This window comes from Siniperca chuatsi, linkage group LG8 (assembly GCF_020085105.1).
Source record: "Siniperca chuatsi isolate FFG_IHB_CAS linkage group LG8, ASM2008510v1, whole genome shotgun sequence".
NCBI lineage: Eukaryota > Metazoa > Chordata > Actinopteri > Centrarchiformes > Sinipercidae > Siniperca > Siniperca chuatsi.
In genome coordinates this window covers 16,266,030-16,285,080 of record NC_058049.1, presented here as the reverse complement: position 1 = coordinate 16,285,080, position 19,051 = coordinate 16,266,030, and the positions used below count along the sequence as shown (strand labels likewise).

The 19,051-nt window shown below is 43.0% G+C and overlaps 4 protein-coding genes across 6 annotated transcripts in view; 3 read left to right on the top strand and 1 right to left on the bottom strand.

Annotated features, from left to right (window-relative positions):
• Positions 1–19,051, bottom strand: part of LOC122880049 (fibroblast growth factor 18-like) — a 158,444-nt gene that overhangs the window by 41,147 nt on the left and 98,246 nt on the right. The gene's annotated exons all lie outside the window — the stretch shown is intronic.
• On the top strand, positions 822–7,711 carry si:ch73-233f7.1 (uncharacterized protein LOC100537710 homolog). Its single transcript, XM_044204740.1, has 4 exons — positions 822–3,621; positions 6,098–6,156; positions 6,323–6,450; positions 6,857–7,711. The coding sequence occupies exons 1-4, from the start codon at positions 1,099–1,101 to the stop codon at positions 7,159–7,161; spliced, it is 3,015 nt and encodes a 1,004-aa protein (XP_044060675.1). The 5' UTR covers positions 822–1,098; the 3' UTR covers positions 7,162–7,711.
• On the top strand, positions 13,550–16,111 carry pcdhb (protocadherin b). The gene has a single exon (XM_044204743.1). It carries the CDS (start codon positions 13,619–13,621, stop codon positions 16,094–16,096), a length of 2,478 nt encoding a protein of 825 aa, XP_044060678.1. The 5' UTR covers positions 13,550–13,618; the 3' UTR covers positions 16,097–16,111.
• LOC122880026 (protocadherin alpha-C2-like) lies at positions 16,357–19,019 on the top strand. The gene has a single exon (XM_044204746.1). It carries the CDS (start codon positions 16,542–16,544, stop codon positions 19,002–19,004), a length of 2,463 nt encoding a protein of 820 aa, XP_044060681.1. The 5' UTR covers positions 16,357–16,541; the 3' UTR covers positions 19,005–19,019.

Below are 19,051 nucleotides of genomic sequence, written 5' to 3'. Positions count from 1 at the left end.
CATTGCTTTCATGTTGATTATGTTGATACATGTTCAGGCCAACTTAAGTGAATTAAAGTCGTGTAATGCGCATTTGTATGCGTGTATCTCCCGCTCGTGGGGGTCACTGTAATCATTTTAAGCTCCAAAATGTAGCTCACACTCATTTAAATATTGATTAAAATTGAAAATCCTGACCCATCAAAGATTCTTTTTGTAAAACCCAATTTCGTGTGTGATGATTAATGAATGGGACTGTTTTTGCAATGCGGGCATTCATCTTCAAAGGGCTCTCATTAAAAAGCATTATAGAATCCCAGGAGCCTACTGGCAGTGGCCACTGGCCCATTTGAGGCAAAGCGAATGAGTGAGCCAGTGTGTTTTTGTTTTCTGCATTGCAACATGTTATAGTGGAACCCCGGAAGAATAGTTTATTCTTTTCTGAAGCTATAAAAAGGCTTATAATAAATCAGAGTAAAATAATGTTAGCTACCACTGCCGTCCTGGGCCTTTAGGGCACTGTGGTCAGCATGGCAAATCCTTGTCCATCCTCATCTGTTAAAGGCAGCCTAGAAAACGACACCCACAACACAATTTGTCCCCTAATCCAAATCTGGCTCTGACGTCTGGTGTCAAATTTACGCCTTCTCGTCTCTTTAATGGGTCAGAGGAACAGACATGAGGATGTGAAAGGGTTAAACGTCTACAGTAATTAGACTCGCACTTCGCGTCGGCGTCCTCCAATACGGAGCTGAGAGAAGCTACGTCCACCCCCACCCCCTCTCCCTCCCTCTCTCTCTCTCTCTCTCTCTCACACACACACACACGCCTCCCCACCAGCTCCTCCGATTGTCTAATACACTGGAAAATCAAAGCGCGAGCCTCCCCCGCTCACACACCACCGGTGTTGCGCGTGGAGCACAACTGAGAGGGAGAGAGGTGCATTCACTGTCCTCTCCTCTCCCGTCCCCTCAGCTTAACTATCCAGTAAAGTTATCCATAAACATAGATGTTACAAACTTAGATCTAAAGATTTTTTACAGGTTGTTTTTGTATGTACTTTTTAACTGCACGTCTGAATGGCCTGAAAGGTGAGGTGATTTTACGCACGCCGCTGAAATGGATCACAGACTCTCCAGAGGCAGTTGGGTACCGGTGACTGGGCTGGTTATATGTCTGCTTCTGTGTGCGTGTGTAGTGGACCTGGTTCTTGCGCAAATTCGGTACTCCATTCCCGAAGAGCTGGAGCACGGAGCTTTTGTGGGCAACATCGCCGAAGACCTGGGCTTGGATGTGGCCAAGCTGTCAGCCCGTCGGTTTCGTATAGTGTCCGGAGCAAAGAAGCAGTATTTAGAAGTGAACTTGGAGAACGGCATTCTCTTCGTCAACGAAAAGATAGACAGAGAGGAGCTGTGTGAACGAAGCCCGAGCTGCTTTTTACATTTGCAAGTGGTCATTGAAAACCCATTAGAATTGTACAGAGTGGAAGTGGAGATTTTAGATGTGAATGACAACTCCCCCAGTTTCCCATGGAGCGAGTTTAATATTGACATTACAGAGTCGGCTGCGCCCGGCTCCTGTTTCCCGTTAGAGAGCGCACAGGACCAGGACGTGGGCACCAACTCTCTGCGCTCCTACCAGCTAAGCGCAAACGAGCACTTCGTACTGAATATTCAGACGCGCAATGACGGAAGCAAGTTCGCTGAGCTCGTGCTGGACACCCCACTGGACCGGGAACAGCAGAAAAAGCACGAAATGGTTCTGACTGCCTTTGACGGGGGGTCACCAGAACGCTCTGGGACAGCACTGATAACTATTACAGTGTTAGACGCAAACGATAACGTTCCCGTATTTGACCGCTCAGTTTACCGGGCGAGCCTGGTGGAGAACGCACCGAGGGGGACGCTGGTGCTGAAGCTAAACGCCACAGACCTGGATGAGGGCTCGAATGGGGAGGTGACCTACGCGTTTAGCGGGCACGCACCCCTCAAGGTGCGCGAACTGTTCAACGTGGACCCGTACACGGGTGAAATCCGAGTGAAGGGCGTTGTGGACTATGAGAAAGCCAGTGTATATGAGCTGTATGTGCAGGCAAAAGACAGGGGACCCTCGGCTGTGGCAGTACACAGTAAAGTGCTGGTAGACATCCTGGATGTGAATGACAACGCGCCCGAAGTCATCCTCACATCAGTGTCCACTCCCGTCCAGGAAGACGCGCCACCGGGCACGGTGATAGCTGTTATCAGTGTCATGGACCGGGACTCGGGAGAGAACGGGAATGTTGACTGTCAAATTCCGAGCAACGTCCCCTTTCAGCTCCATTCATCTTTTAAAAACTATTATACTTTGGTGACAAGCGAGTTTCTGGACAGGGAAGCGGTGTCCGAGTACAACATCACCCTCACAGTCCGAGACTTGGGCTCTCCCTCGCTCTCCACTAGGAAAACAATCCTCGTTCAAGTGTCTGACATTAATGACAACCCCCCGCGGTTCTCTCAACCTTCATACACAGTTTATGTGACCGAGAATAATGCCCCCGGCGCTTCCATTTGCTCTGTAACTGCATTCGACCCCGATTCTAACCAGAACGCCTATCTGTCTTATTCTATTCTCGAGGGTCAGATTCAGGGCATGCCCGTGTCCACTTATGTCTCAATCAACTCTGACAACGGAAATATCTACGCACTGCGCTCTTTTGATTATGAGCAACTTAGAAACTTTCAGATTCTGGTTCAGGCGCAAGACGCTGGTTTCCCCCCTCTCGCCAGTAATGTCACAGTGAACGTCTTTGTCTTGGACCAGAACGACAATGCCCCTGTTATTGTATCCCCGCTGCCCAAGAACGGCACCGTGGCCACAGACGTGGTTCCGCGGTCAGTAGACGCTGGGTATCTGGTTACCAAAATAACAGCGTTAGACGCGGACGCGGGGCAAAACTCCCGGCTGTCCTATCAGGTGTTGCAGGCTACAGACCCGGGGCTGTTCAGTGTGGCTCTGTACACGGGCGAAATCAGGACTATTCGCCGGCTAGTGGAAAAAGACGCAACAAGGCAAAGACTGGTAATATTAGTCAAGGACAACGGGCAGCCGCCGCTCTCCGCCACCGCCTCCATTGTCCTCACAGTGGTAGACAGCGTGCCCGAGTCGCTGTCAGATTTCGGAGACCTCACACTCAGCCCACAGCCCCCCTCAAACCTCGCTCTCTACTTGATCGTGTCACTGAGCACAATATCTTTAATATTCCTGGTGGCTATTATCGTGCTGGCTGCTGTCAAGTGCTACAAGGACAGGGAGACCCTCAGCGGGTATAACCTCCCCCCGTTCGCCTGCTGCTGTTGCGGGGGGTTTCAGTCCGAGCCGCCCCCGGAGGTGTTCAAGAAATCTAACCTCAATCTGCAGATTTCATCCACGGCCAAAGTGCCCACGAACTGTATGGAGGTGAATGGAAGCAGCAGTCTATCCCAGTCATATTGTTACAAAGTGTGCCTGACTCCCGAATCTGCCAAAAGTGACTTTATGTTTCTGAAGCCGTGCAGCCCCGGCAGCACACCGAGGAACAACGAGGCGAAGAGCGGAGAAAACTCGTGGAACGCGCAAAGCAGGAGCGCATCCGTGAACAACGGAGCAACTACTCCCAATGAGGTACAGAGAAATCAGCGTATAAGACGCGAGAGAATATGTTGTTCATTCAGATCCGCCCGTTTCACTCTGTGCCACAACAAAATCCATCTCAGATTTCTTTCTGATAAGGATCTACACTGTGACATTCTCCCATGAAGGTCAAATCACGCATACCAGACAGATTTAAAGTTAACTTGAGCAAAAACTGAGCAAAACCATGGTTTTCTTCTCTTCTCTCTTAGCTAGTGTTGCACAGTATGTTCTCGACTGTTTTTATAATTATGGCAATTATTTATTGTGCAGCCCGTGGTAATGTTTGGCACCCGGGAAATGAAATGAGACGATGTGAGATTACATTTTAATTGACATGTTAATGAAAGTGTCTAAGGAGCATATTCTGTGCGCATACCGTGTCTTCTCATCTGTATAGAATGAAGTGAGATATCAATTACTGTGTGAGAGGAAATGGAGATGTAGTTCAAGTTGACTACTCTATTCAGTCTTAGTAACATTCCCAGGTGTCTTCACGACACGTTTTTGTAACAAAAAAAAAACTCGTGGAAAAAGCTTTTAACAATAATTCATTAACTTAATTATAGTAGTTTGTGACCTGCGAGATTAATGTCTACATCACCCAGTGTCATTGCCACGCACTTGTCATGCAATGAGGACACACACACACACACACACCTGCTTCCAGCACATCTGCCTGAGTTTGAACAAAAAGTCAAGGTTATATACGTGACGTGTCAAGGTGAAGGCAGTTTTCTGAATTCATCTGCCTTGGGTTCAGACAATTCTTGTTCGACCAGTCGGGTTTGCGACACGCCTTCTTGTTCCCAAACTAACAATATAGGACAGATAACCTCACTAACTATGCCTCAAGGGCACACGCACTGCCGAACCATTATACTACACACAATGTGGCGTATTCGCAAGGGGGGCTGTCTATTATTGATGAAAAATGGCAAATGGCCGGTTTGGGGGAGACAGGGGAGGACATCGAGAGGGGAGGGGGCAAGGAGAAGGGAGGGTTGCAAGGACATGGCTGGACTGAGACGTGGGCCGCCTGTAGATCGGCCTCAGCGTTGTCCTCTGAATGCGAGGAGAGAGAGAGAGAGAGAGATGTGGCTTCATATTTGTCGAGCAAGGCTGGGGAAGAGGAGGGGTGTAATAGAAGGGGGAAGGAAAGAGACAAGGAGAAAGGGAATTTGCGGAGGCAGGATGTCTACATCAGTGTTTTCTAATTCTAATAGACGGGGCAGCAGACCGTAAATATGTGCTTATTGCTCATTGTCGCCTGCCTGTTTTCATCAAAACGCAGAGGGACAAAGACTCACAGCCATGAAACCAGACTCCACCAGGCAGACTGAGAAATGTCAGTTCGGTCACTGGCACATACACCTCCGGCCACAAGAGGGATTTCGAGGTCACAGTGATTGTTCTGCCTGCAGCTATCCTCCTTCAGGAGAGAGTGTCCTTCCTGCCGTTAATTGGTTCCCCTAATTCACCCGGTGGTGGCCCACATGAGTCGTCATGAGGTCGTCAGTGACACATGAACTCTCAAAGGCAAATCACAATGAAACTATTTGAGCATTATACAAAGCAGGTACATAGGCATGCTTAAGTTGATGAATTGAAGGTGAAAAGAGAGATTAAACACACATTCAAGCGTGTAAGACACGCAGGACAGGTGCGTGTACGTGTTATGCGTGCTATGCGTGTTGAGCTGTCTGCGGTTATATACAGCTGCAAGGACCACAAACTTTTCAAGGCTCTCTGTGAGACTTTTAATTAAAAACCTTGCTCGAGGAGCATCAGGCAAATATTAATGTAAAATGATGCATAAAATCCACAAAACAATGACGTGTGTAATTTTCTTAATTTCCTCCCTTGCACGGTTTTCTTTGAAGATTAAAATCATGTTTCGTTTCATCCCGGTAGGGTTCTAATTGGTTTTGTGCGTAGTTGGCGAGGAGCGTATTTTGAATACCGATTCTAATAATAAGCTTACTTCGCATTCTCCTTGTTAACAACTATAAGTGAATTAATAGAGCGTGGAATCCATACTATGAGAGTTAGACCCGGAATAAATATCACTCGGGTGCTCTCTTTCACCCCTCCCGCTGCGCCACAGAGGATAAAAGCAAAACTAAGTGACAGGCGAGTCGTAGCTGAAGGCAACAGCACCTCCGCTCTTAAAATCCTGTTCTGCCAAATATCCACAGGGCGGCAGCCACGATCCGTGTGAAAAGAGTCATGTCTCCATTTCAGGACAAACACAAAGATAGACTGCTCTTCATGTCGGGTATCACTGACCTTTACTGATGCAAGAGGATAGAATGCACAAATGGCGTTTGTTATCAGAACTTATTTTGAAAGAAGAAGTTTCACAAAATAGACCTGGGTAGTGACATTGCACTACTATGTGCCTTTTACGTGGGGATTTTGTCATTTTTATTAAGTTGAAATTAAATTCTCGCTCTTTTAACTGCAGCTGAAGCAGCCAAACACAGACTGGACTCTCACAAAGAATCAGAACTCCTCCATTAAAAGGTACTATTATTATTATTATTATTACACTGTGTCCAAGTATAATGTTCACATAATGAGCCGAAGTATACAGCCTGTATAAAAATCACTCATGTTAAAATAGATAGAGATACTGAATTTACATATGAGTAAAGTATGTTGTCATTACAGACTGGTATCTTGTTTGCAGTTATAACTCTATAAACATGGATGGCACCCTCATGCGTAAGGCCATGCACGCAGACCCAGAAAACTATGTCACGTCCATGGCACCTGGACAGTACTGGACCTGGGGTACTCACATGAGAGGCATGAAAGGTAAGAGAGGCCAAACTACACACATTTAGGGTTACGTATGCATTTACCGTATATTACTTACACCCAAACCTGAGTATTGTTTATAACAGCACACCTCTGTGCTTTTATGTAATGACATTCTTCCTTTGTTTTTACCTTAATTGGTTTGTTGGTATAGTGTTACCTCATCTCCACTACCTCAAACATCAGCAGGGTTATATTCATACCCCATCTAATTGTTTTGTATTTTTGTCGGTGACCTCTTCTTTTGTTGTATGTCAATGTTTATTGTCAAGATTGCAAAGCACTAAACTTTGTTTTAGAAAAGTGCAATGTAAATGAAAATAACACTACAGTAGTAAGTCAATATTGTATAATTAAGTAGTTGCTTCTCCTCTCCTTTCTCCTTATCTATGTCCTACTACAGATTACAAGATGTCTCCTTCAACCAGTGGGGTCCCCTCTCGCCCCTGGACTCCTCGGTGCACACCTCCTCCACAACAACAGCAGCCGTCAATCCCCTCCCACCCTCACCCTCACCCTCCACCTGACTACCACCACAATGTGTACATCCCTGGGACACCATCAGGCTTTTGCACCCTGAGGCCCGCAGTACAGCGAAGTGAGCTGGACGTCCACAATTCCTTCTCCACCTTTGGCAAGAAGCGACGTCTTCAAATGTCCCCCCAGGGAGAGGCTGCGATTATAAATAATGACCTGTACAATGACTGACTTATCAATGACTGAATGGATGATTAAAATGATGGATAACCTCAAATGAAAACAGAGGAAGAGACATTCAGTACATAAATTAATGAACATATGACTTACAAGTGGTATGAAAAACACAGAGGATGCGCAATTCACTGAGTAAGAGAAATAATGAATGAACAATTCATTTCGGCTAAAATGCTGAAGGTAAATGAAGTCTGATAGCTATTTATGTGACATGCCACTGCAACATGGCCAATGTATGTATCTGCCTATTATTATTATTATTATTTAGACAATCAAACTGGAGCAGCAATTACATCCAAAATGTTTTGAAGAAGCATTAGTGGACAATACTTTTGCACATCCTTATGAATTTATATTTTTGGTTTTATGAAAAGAAAAAGTGTTTTCTTTTTGTATGTTTGTTTGCTAACAGAGCTTGTGTGACTATGACCAGTAGTATGATAATGTATATGCAAGCTGCAACATGATGCAGACAACTGTAAAGACAGGGGATTTTCCCCACACATGTACTGTATACATTTATGAAAATAAAGTATTTTTTTCATATGGTCTTTCTTATGTCTCTTATACATGCACGTGTGGCCTGCTGTAATGCATAAAACTCAAGGCCTAACCCAACCCACGCGCACTGATACTCGCACGCACTCAAACACAGATTTGCTCGATCTACAAGCATAAAGCATTTAGATGTACGTTTCCAGGATCTATGTTTAATTAACTTGAGTCAATTATTTTGGGGTGAAAAAGTTCCACAGCTACTCTTACAAGGGTGGAAAGCTTTTCGCCTTGGTAAACTGTTTTTTTTACGGTGAGGAATAAACATAGTAGAATCCTAACATATGCTAATTGGAGTGCTTGCATTTCCATTTGCCCGCAGAGAATAGTGGGGTTCATTAACTGAACAAACAGAACCTCCTCTCTCGAAATATCACTTTAATTAAGACCTCGAACATGAATACAAGCGTCAGGGGAAAGGGGGTCTCAGCTCCAAATGCCACACCTGGATGTGAGCTAGGGGGCCTGTGACTCTTCTCTGTGCCCTTTCACATCTTACTTCTCAGGGAATTAGTTCCTACCATCAACAGATGAGAGTTGGCCACTAGCTAGAAATGAGCAGGGTAATTAGGTCATCCTATGGCTCAGATTGAAAATAATTCCGTTAATAAGGAAATGGGTGTCCGTAGAGAACATGGAGGGGAGCAGGCTAACCTTCTCTGCGGTAAGGTGATCCATAGGGATGGCTGAAGGGGCAGCCATATCTAGGTCAGCTTGGCTTACTTTCAGATGAGTGAGGAATGGAGCTCTGTTCCTAAAATAGAGGTGCAGGATCATTTTTACACTCTAGAACGACTTTAATGTTAAAAAAATAGTTATTTTAGGATCAATAAACAAAACATATTCAGAAACATCAAATTCATGTATAGTCCCACCTTGAGACCAAACCAAATAGGTTCACACAAGTATTGGTTCACACAAGATCTAAATGTGGTGAAATTGTAGTGAAATTATAGTGTTGTGATTGGTGAAATTATGTTCATAAAAGGTATACAATCTCGCAGTCAACACAGGGCAACTTGTGTCATTCCACATCCTTTAACCATGTTGGTCATTTGCATTGGGAGCTGTCCATGGCCATGGTGCTGAAATTGTTTTGACCAGTGATTCTTTTCTATCCAGTTGCAATTTCTTCAGTCGTCCACAAGAGGGCGCGTCTGATGCTACTCAATGAAAACTGGTGCTGTATGTTGGGATTTAATTTTTTGTGGCAGCCCTCTTCCTCTACATGACACACACACACACACGCACACACACACACACACGCACACGCACACCTTAAACTTAAATTTAACCCACGTCTTTGCACGACTTTCGTCTTTTAGTCCAAAGCAGTGGCCATGAGGTAACTGAACGAGGTAAAAATGTATAGAAAATAAAAATAAAGTATATCTCCTGGGGGCCGACGTGTTTTTTCGTTAAGGCCAGTGGTGGACGAAGTATTCAGATCATTTACGTTAGTAAAAGTAGGAGTGCAACAATACAAAAAACAAAACAAACAAACAAAAATTCTGTTACAATCTTACATTAATTTAATTTAAGTAAAAGTACTCATTATGCAGAAAAATCTGCCCTGTGAGTGTTATACTATAATATATATTACTGGATTACTGAAGCATTGATGTGCTAGAAGCATTTGAATGCTGCAGTGTGGTAGAACTAATTAAACTATTTTATATACAGTTGGGTGGTTTAATGTGTGTTAATCTATCTATCTATCTATCTAACAGTACATCATATCTTTATTATTATATTTTTATTTAGAAACATGTGTTTTGTATGGTACATCTTAACTTAATCTGCAAAGTAACTAGTACATTTGCAAAAACTTTGTAAAAACTACAATATCTCACCCCGGAATGTAGTGGAGTAGAAGTTGAGTGGCTTTAAATGAAAATACTCAGGTTAAGTTCAAGTACATCAAATTTGTACTTAAGTAAAGTATTTGAGAAAAAAATTCTTAGTTACATTCCACTACTGCTTGGACTTATTAAAGAATAAATATTCTTGTCATGTGGAATCCCACAAGCAACATGCCTCTGACCCATTTAGATCCCAGCATGAGAAATTGTAGATAAATATGGTTAGAATTATTAAACACATTCAAACAGTTTACTTAGATTTTTAGCTTATATGGCAGCTAAATACTGGATGAAATTGTATTCATCCATGATTCATACCCAGTCACAATAAATGTGCCTGTGATGAACATTTACACCATCTTCTGACACTAACTTGGCAACAGATTTCTCCAGCAGAGGGCATCATTGAGTAAGAATCGCTGCACACCAAACAAACAGGCTTGGGTTGGTAAAGTAAATTAATTTTACTTTGTAAACTCAGGGAGTGTGGTAGGAGGTTATAGGAACTCGTAATTCTCTTCTCTCTCTTTTCTCTTTTCTTTTCTCTTTTATGATATGAATATGACTTCAGTAATATTAAATTCTGTTTTATAATGCAGAAGAATTGTGCCAAAACATGTCAAAACAATAATGTAACTTTTTAAAACTTTAATAACTGTAACAGAATCAGAAAACACTCATTTACTTGTCATTTTGATTAGTCAAAGTCAATGTTGTTGCAAACTACATACAACCTTTCCTGACTCGCAAATGTAAGGCACATTCAAAATTAATGTTTGTCTTGTTATAAACTATGAAATAGCATTTTGCCGTTTATTAAATTAATAGAAAATCAAGGGGATCAGACTCAGCCAAATTACTATGACTAGAGCTTTTTCTAAATTGGCTGATGTGGCACTGGCTTCAACAAATCCAAAATAATTTGTAAAATTATTTCCTCAAGATTATCACATTTAAAAAATACTAATATCTCACACTTGTATTGCTGGCCTGTACTGTTTTTTTTTATTAGCAAATGGCTAATGAGCCTGTGCTGTTAACATGTTCAAAAATACATGATAGATGATCAATTACTGGCAATTGCTAAATTCTTCTTGCTGTGTGCACAGCTTCTGTACATTATGAATGCATTCCAGCTTTGACACAAGTAGGGTCCCATGTAGTCACAATTGACAGTACTCAGGATCACTATTTCAGTGTAGATTTCATAAGTCAGTCACAATGATTGTAGAGAAAATTCATTAAAAAAATATAGTATAAAGTATAAAACAGCCAAACAAACATCCTTTTTGTACAAATGAGCCAAAAGTGAAGGCAACACCAGTGAAAGCTCTGGAGTTAGTCACAGAAAAATAACCAAGCAGGCTGATTGAGATCTTCAGTATGTCTTGGGACCAAAACAACAGACAGGAGCCAGCTCGACCTGACTAGTAATACTGTACAATAAAGAGACAACTTGGCAAAGCTGTGTTGAACACTAACTGAAACAGAAAGCAGTTAGCCTGATTTTCACAGCTTCCCCTGTCAGCTGTGGTGGTTCCAGATTGCATGAGCACATCACGACAGAGGCCTCTCCCAGCTGGACAGCTCAGTCCTACACTTACCAGTGATAGGCCAGCGTTTGTGGGTTTGGGCCCTGAATGGAAGGCTTGGAAAGGCATGAGAGGATAAACAGCTTTATACAGTTTACAGTTTATGGTTTACAGCCAGAGGGAGGTTAACACAGAAAAGTGGTTTGATGAAGTCATTCTGAATAAAAATAAGTTGTATCCTCTGTTCGACCCAAATTGGTTCAGTTATCAGTTCTTAATATTCTTTGTTTTTCGCTTTGAACATTCCATTTTTCCTTTAAGGTTATACATTTTAAATGAGTCTTGTCTTAATTGAATGTTCCTTTAAAGTTGTCAGTCAACCTTGGGCCTCTTTAAAGGAGCTGTAAGCAACATTCACAGCCACTAAATGTCACACTAGAGCACCAGCATCTCAGACCAAAATAAATCGGTGCTATGGCGCACCTGACTCCATTGACCAAAACAGTAATTTTACCTGGCAGATCATCTCAAATACACTTAATTCAAACTGGACAGAAACTAAATAAAACTCACCAAAAGCGTCTTTGTTAGTCTTTCCACTGTTCCAACAATCACCAACTCTGGTTTGGTCGATATGAATCCTTAATTCACTGCGTTAGATGAGAAAAGAAACAGCTCTCCTCACAGATAGTTTCACTCACATGCACTAACATTAACATGCAAGCGCTGCCGGTGCGGCTGTATAAACAAAGCACAGAGAGGCTGCGATGGCAGAGGGGGTGTGACGTCATCCTCTGCTCAGGACGTCATTACTCCATTATATCTTTATATTGCAAATAGTTGTTTGAGCTATATTAACGTCCAGAATCTCATTTAAAAAACCTTTAAGATATCAGTTTTAGTCAGCCTCGAGGTAGATCAGCAGCTATGCATGTTGCACTAACTTAGGCTACTCTAAGCTTCTAGGTTGCAATTAAGCCGACAGAGGTGGGCGGCTAAACTGCTCATTACAAAACAACCATATTTACTTCACGTCACACAAAACGTTATATCCGGACTGGGTTTGCTTTACCATGTTTCTCAAAGTAAAATAACACACCATTCAACACTATTGCAAAGAAATCTTAATGTTAACCAGCTAACTGTAGGCAGCTAACTCACCAGGATAATCCACTTAACTGGAAAGAAACGCCCGACGGAGTTCGTCCTGAGATACCATGCTCTCTTTGGCAGTACTGCCCGTGCAGCTGCTCCACCCACTTTCTTCTTTCACACTCTTACGTTAGATGTTTCTTATTTCACTCTATTCAAATCTAACTGCGCTTCTGTCACACACTTGTCTGAGTTGCAGTAGGCAGCTCTACATTTGTCATTAAGTAAAAAAAAAATCTTAAAAAGAGTCACACTGTAGCTAAAAATGCTCCAAATAACTTACACATGTACACATACATGTGTATTCACTATCTTGTCCACCTTGGGTACATGATAGTTCTGTCTTCTTTAAAAAAACAACTGCTGTGTCAAGTCATGTAGCAAATATGGAGAACCGGAACAAAGATGGCCCAAACTTCTGTCACATAGCTGAAGTACATATAAAGTAAAATATATTATTTGTCCCCTTAATTCCTTATATATTTAAACAAGTTACCTAAGTGAATTACACTGTCTAACCATTTTACACGCCTCACATCCCTGGATGCCTCTCTCCTCAGGAAGTCAGTTTCCTGCAACTGGCACACACTGCTATCTCAACTGTCAACAACCCCCCTGCATACACATAGGCAGGATGCTATCGTGGTGAAAATATTCTACCCACAGAGACTTACCTGTATTTCTACATTTAGCGAAATGGGATCCAAAAATGGGACCAGACAATATGTGTATCACAAATGACACAGGTATATATATTTTTTATGATTTTGCACACAAATGTGTGTTATTTTTTAAGTTTTCTAATATTTTAATCTCTTGTCTACTTTTGATTGCTGTGTGGGTTTTTGTGACACTAATCTAGTCACAAATCATCAAGATACAAGCAAATATGGTTAACTTATGTAAAATGCGCTGTGATTAGGAAGCTAAGCTAAGCTTTCAGGCAAAGCTGGCGATTTGCCTGAAAGGAATCAGTTTTAGCATGCCTTTAAACTGAACCTGTTATTGAGAAAAAACTGAACATCTTTGTCAGAAAGTAAAGAGGTAGCCCTTTCACAAAATTTTCAAAAATACATGAGTGAATTCTGCTACATGTCAGTGTCATGTGAAACCACACAAAGGTGATTCTAAAACAGTTACTGCACCATACTGTATGCTGTTTCTGTCACATGGTGTCACTGTTGACCACTAAAGCATAATGCATCTTTCTCCTGGAAGTCATGACACACCCATTTATAAATAGGGTGTAGCATTGTGGGAGATATGCTTTTTATTGTTAAATTACCAACAGGACCCAAAGACATGTCCTAAGATATTTAGTCAGATCTTAAAAATCAACAAAAACAACAAATGTTTTTAGAATCTGGAGTATTGTTTCCTGCAGACGAAAGGATGCATTTTTGGGCCACTGTCTTTGTCTTGTGTGCAGTATGGCCCAGCGCTTTGTCTGTGACACGGTACTCTATAGCCGAGGAGATGGAAAGAGGCTCTGTTGTGGCTAATCTCGCTGCGGATTTGGGACTTGAGCCTGGAGGTTTGGCACAACGAGAGGTAAAGCTTGATATTTTCCATAACAAAAAATATCTAGATGTCAATAAAAAAACAGGGGAGTTGTATATCGTGGAAAAGATGGACAGGGAATATCTTTGTCCGAAAATAACATCCTGTTTTCTAAAGCTTGATGTTATCATAGAAAGCCCCTTACGTATCTTCAACATTGAACTTGGAATAACGGACATAAACGATAATGCTCCACATTTTCGACGAGACAGAGTAGAGCTCGACGTTTCAGAATCGGCAACACCGGGAGAGAGATTCTCCCTGCCTAATGCTGTGGATCCAGATGTTGGCATAAATACAATTAAAACATACAAACTCAGTGTCGGTGAACATTTCACAATCGAAATTCAGACGGGGAGTGATGGAACGCAATATGTTGATTTGGTATTGACCAAGTCTTTAGACAGAGAGGAGAATGCTGTGCATAATTTAATACTGACTGCTGTGGACGGCGGGGTCCCTGTGCGCTCCGGCACTGCCAATATTATTGTTAGAGTACAGGATACAAACGATAATCCTCCTCGGTTTGACAAGCAGACATACACAATTAACATGACAGAAAATTCCCCGATCGGAACCTTAGTGATGAAGCTTAACGCTACAGATCTTGACGAGGGTCTGAATTCAGAGATTGTGTATTCATTCACTCTTTACACGTCAGAAAAAACACAAGATGTTTTTGCATTGAATCCTAACACAGGGGAGATAACTGTCAAGGGTACGATTGACTATGAAGATATGAAATTTTATGAGATGCACATTGAGGCCAGAGACAAAGGGACACATCCCTTACTGGGGCAGTGTAAAGTAGTCGTCCACGTGACGGATATGAATGATAATTATCCGGAAATTACCATACAGTCTGTTAAAGACACAGTTAATGAGAACATCCCAATAGGAAGTGTCATTGCTATGGTGGGAATAAGTGACAGAGACACTGGCGATAATGGAAAAGTAAGCTTATCCATAAATCAGAACCTACCCTTTATTCTTAACAAGTCATCAGAAAGACCCATGGATTACAAGCTCATAGTGTCTGAGCCCTTAGATCGTGAATCAGTACCTGAATTTGAAATCACATTGATTGTAACAGATGCAGGAACGCCGCCGTTATCTGACAATGAAACAATAACTCTGCATCTATTGGACGTAAATGACAATATTCCACAGTTTCCTCAGTCCTTTTATACTATACGTGTAATGGAGAACAACGCACCTGGGGCCTTGCTCAGTTCACTCACTGCGTTTGACCCGGACCTCCATGAAAACCAGTATCTAGTTTACTTCATCCTGGAGAAGGAGATAGCCAACACGTCCATGTCCATGCTGTTCTCCATCAATCCAGAGAACGGCAATCTTTACGCACTAAAAACTTTTGACTATGAGATCGAGAAGGAGTTTCTTTTCCACATCGAGGCCAGAGACTCTGGCTCTCCTCCACTCAGCAGTAACGTGACCGTCCACATCATTATTGTGGACCAGAACGACAACGCTCCGGTTATCGTCTCTCCGTGGCGCGCGCACGGCTCGGTGGTGGAGGAAAAGATCCCCAGAAACACCGATAAAGGCTCTCTGGTTGCCAAGGTGATAGCCTTGGACACCGACTCGGTGCACAACTCTCGGATTACCTACCAGTTTCTACAGGTGACGGACGCCACCTTGTTCAGTCTGGACCAATACAACGGAGAGATCCGGACTATGAGGATGTTCAGTTACAGAGATCCGCGCCACCAGCGGCTGGTTGTTGTCGCCAAGGACAACGGGCAGCCTGCTCTCTCTGCTACAGTCACCATCAAGCTGTCCACAGTGGAGACTACCGTTAAGGCCTACTCTGACATGACTGAGGTGCCTCTAGAATACGACATCTTTTCAGACCTAAACCTGTATTTGGTCATCGGTCTGGGCTCCGTGTCATTTCTCCTGCTGATCACCATACTGGTCACCATCGTGCTCAAGTGTCAGAAACCCAAGCCCAGCAAAGCGGCTCCTCCCTGCAGGAACAGTGTGATCAGTGAGAGGAACTCCACCATCGCAGATTCCACTCTGGTCTCCAACGACGCCTACTGGTACAGTCTGTTTCTAGCGGAGACCAGGAAAGGAAAGCTGGTGGTTAGACAGCCTGTGCCAAAGGGCTCCAGATACATCGTGTCCAGTATACCGAGAGGCACGGGACTGACAGACACTAGTGACTCAGCAGCCTCCACTCTGCAGGTAAGAGTCCAATGTACACACTTGTTTTTATATTTATCAGTGATCAAAAATGAGTGACGTTTCGTTTAACGTTGTAGATTTCTTGAGGTCATTCAGCATCAGAAGATCATAAATAGTGTCAATAAATCTGTTTATTCTTGTCAGCAATACTCAATTTAAACTCACATTGATACTAATAAACTCATTTTAAGGTGAATTCTGTTAAACGCAGTTAAAAGAGTCATGCAAAACCTAAAGGGTGGCGCTGTTTTGTTAGTAAAATGCCAGCCTATGGACGCCATGACAGTGAATCGTTGTCATTAGGGCAGATCGTGAAACAACCGGACAGCTCCGTGGTGCTGAAACTCCACTTCGATAACGCCCTCGCCCTTTTTTAACGCCGAAATCTCCTCGGGATTTAATTTATGTTAACATGTTTGGGATCAAGGCCGTTACAGCAAAATTCAATATTGCTGGAAACGTACATTACATCGTTTGAAGTGCAGTTAACCCGCACACAACAATGGGGTCCTCTGTAACAGTGCAGTCTTGCAAAAGGTACGTGCTGATCGTTATTCTTTTTTCCTTCGTTCATCACATATCGACTTCAGTGACTCATTATTCAATACCCGAGGAGATGAAAGAAGGTTCAGTTGTAGCAAACCTTGCTACCGACCTCATCTTGGACGTTAAAACACTGAATCAGAGGAAGATGCGTCTTGACATCATTGCAAATAAGAAATATCTGGACGTGAACAAAGAGACTGGTGAACTGTATATTGTTGAGAAGATTGACAGGGAATACCTTTGTACAAAAATGCTAACACTGTGCTACTTGAAACTTGAGGTAATACTAGAAAACCCATTACGAATTTTTAATATAGAAGTAGAAATTTTGGATATGAACGACAACGCCCCACAGTTTCGACGAGACGTCATACATTTAGATATATCTGAAGCGACGCCAAAAGGGGAGAGATTCTCTCTCAGCAATGCAGTTGATCCTGATGTTGGAAGCAATTCAGTGAAAACATACCATCTGAGTGAAAGCGAATATTTTAATATTGAAGTTCAGACCGGAAGAGATGGGTCGAAGTTTGCCGAATTGATCTTAACAAAGACTTTAGATCGGGAGCAGCAAGCTGTTCATAATTTAATACTCACAGCTGTAGACGGAGGCACACCTGCTCGTTCCGGTACGGTCAGCATTGTTGTTCATGTTTTGGACACAAATGACAACGCTCCTGCATTTGACAAAGAGAGTTATAATATTAAAATAATGGAAAATTCTCCCATTGGAAGCCTTGTTATTCATCTCAATGCAACAGACTTAGATGAGGGAACTAATTCTGATATTACGTACTCATATAGTTTATACACGTCAGAGAAAACACAGGAAACATTTAATCTGAATCCTTCCACTGGTGAAATTAATGTTAAAGGAATGTTAAATTATGAGGATTTTAGGATTTATGATATGGAAGTTATAGCAACTGATAAAGGAGCCAATAGTTTATCAGGACAATGCACCATAAAGATTCAGGTTGAAGACATGAATGACAACCACCCAGAATTATCTATTAAATCATTTCAGAGTCCAGTCAATGAAAACATAGCATTAGACACAGTGATAGCTGTCGTTAGTGTCAGTGATAAAGACTCAGGTGACAACGGAGTGGTTGATCTTCATATTCCAGATCATATGCCGTTCAAACTGAGGGAATCCTCTGATAACTATTATGAATTAGTAGTGTCAGAGCCATTAGACCGTGAGAAGGTTCCAGAATATGACGTCACGTTCACTGTTACAGACAGAGGCTCTCCTCCTTTATCTGACAATGAAACTATGACGCTAGAACTGCTGGATGTTAATGACAATGTTCCACAGTTCCCTCAGTCCTTTTATACTATACGTGTAATGGAGAACAACGCACCTGGGGCCTTGCTCAGTTCACTCACTGCGTTTGACCCGGACCTCCATGAAAACCAGTATCTAGTTTACTTCATCCTGGAGAAGGAGATAGCCAACACGTCCATGTCCATGCTGTTCTCCATCAATCCAGAGAACGGCAATCTTTACGCACTAAAAACTTTTGACTATGAGATCGAGAAGGAGTTTCTTTTCCACATCGAGGCCAGAGACTCTGGCTCTCCTCCACTCAGCAGTAACGTGACCGTCCACATCATTATTGTGGACCAGAACGACAACGCTCCGGTTATCGTCTCTCCGTGGCGCGCGCACGGCTCGGTGGTGGAGGAAAAGATCCCCAGAAACACCGATAAAGGCTCTCTGGTTGCCAAGGTGATAGCCTTGGACACCGACTCGGTGCACAACTCTCGGATTACCTACCAGTTTCTACAGGTGACGGACGCCACCTTGTTCAGTCTGGACCAATACAACGGAGAGATCCGGACTATGAGGATGTTCAGTTACAGAGATCCGCGCCACCAGCGGCTGGTTGTTGTCGCCAAGGACAACGGGCAGCCTGCTCTCTCTGCTACAGTCACCATCAAGCTGTCCACAGTGGAGACTGCCGTTAAGGCCTACTCTGACATGACTGAGGTGCCTCTAGAATACGACATCTTTTCAGACCTAAACCTGTATTTGGTCATCGGCCTGGGCTCCGTGTCATTTCTCCTGCTGATCACCATACTGGTCACCATCGTGCTCAAGTGTCAGAAACCCAAGCCTAGCAAAGCGGCTCCTCCCTGCAGGAACAGTGTGATCAGTGAGAGGAACTCCACCATCGCAGATTCCACTCTGGTCTCCAACGACGCCTACTGGTACAGTCTGTTTCTAGCGGAGACCAGGAAAGGAAAGCTGGTGGTTAGACAGCCTGTGCCAAAGGGCTCCAGATACATCGTGTCCAGTATACCGAGAGGCACGGGACTGACAGACACTAGTGACTCAGCAGCCTCCACCCTGCAGGTAAGAGTCCAATGTACACACTTGTTTTTATATTTAGCAGTGATCAAAAATGAGTGACGTTTCGTTTAACGTTGTAGATTTCTTGAGGTCATTCAGCATCAGAA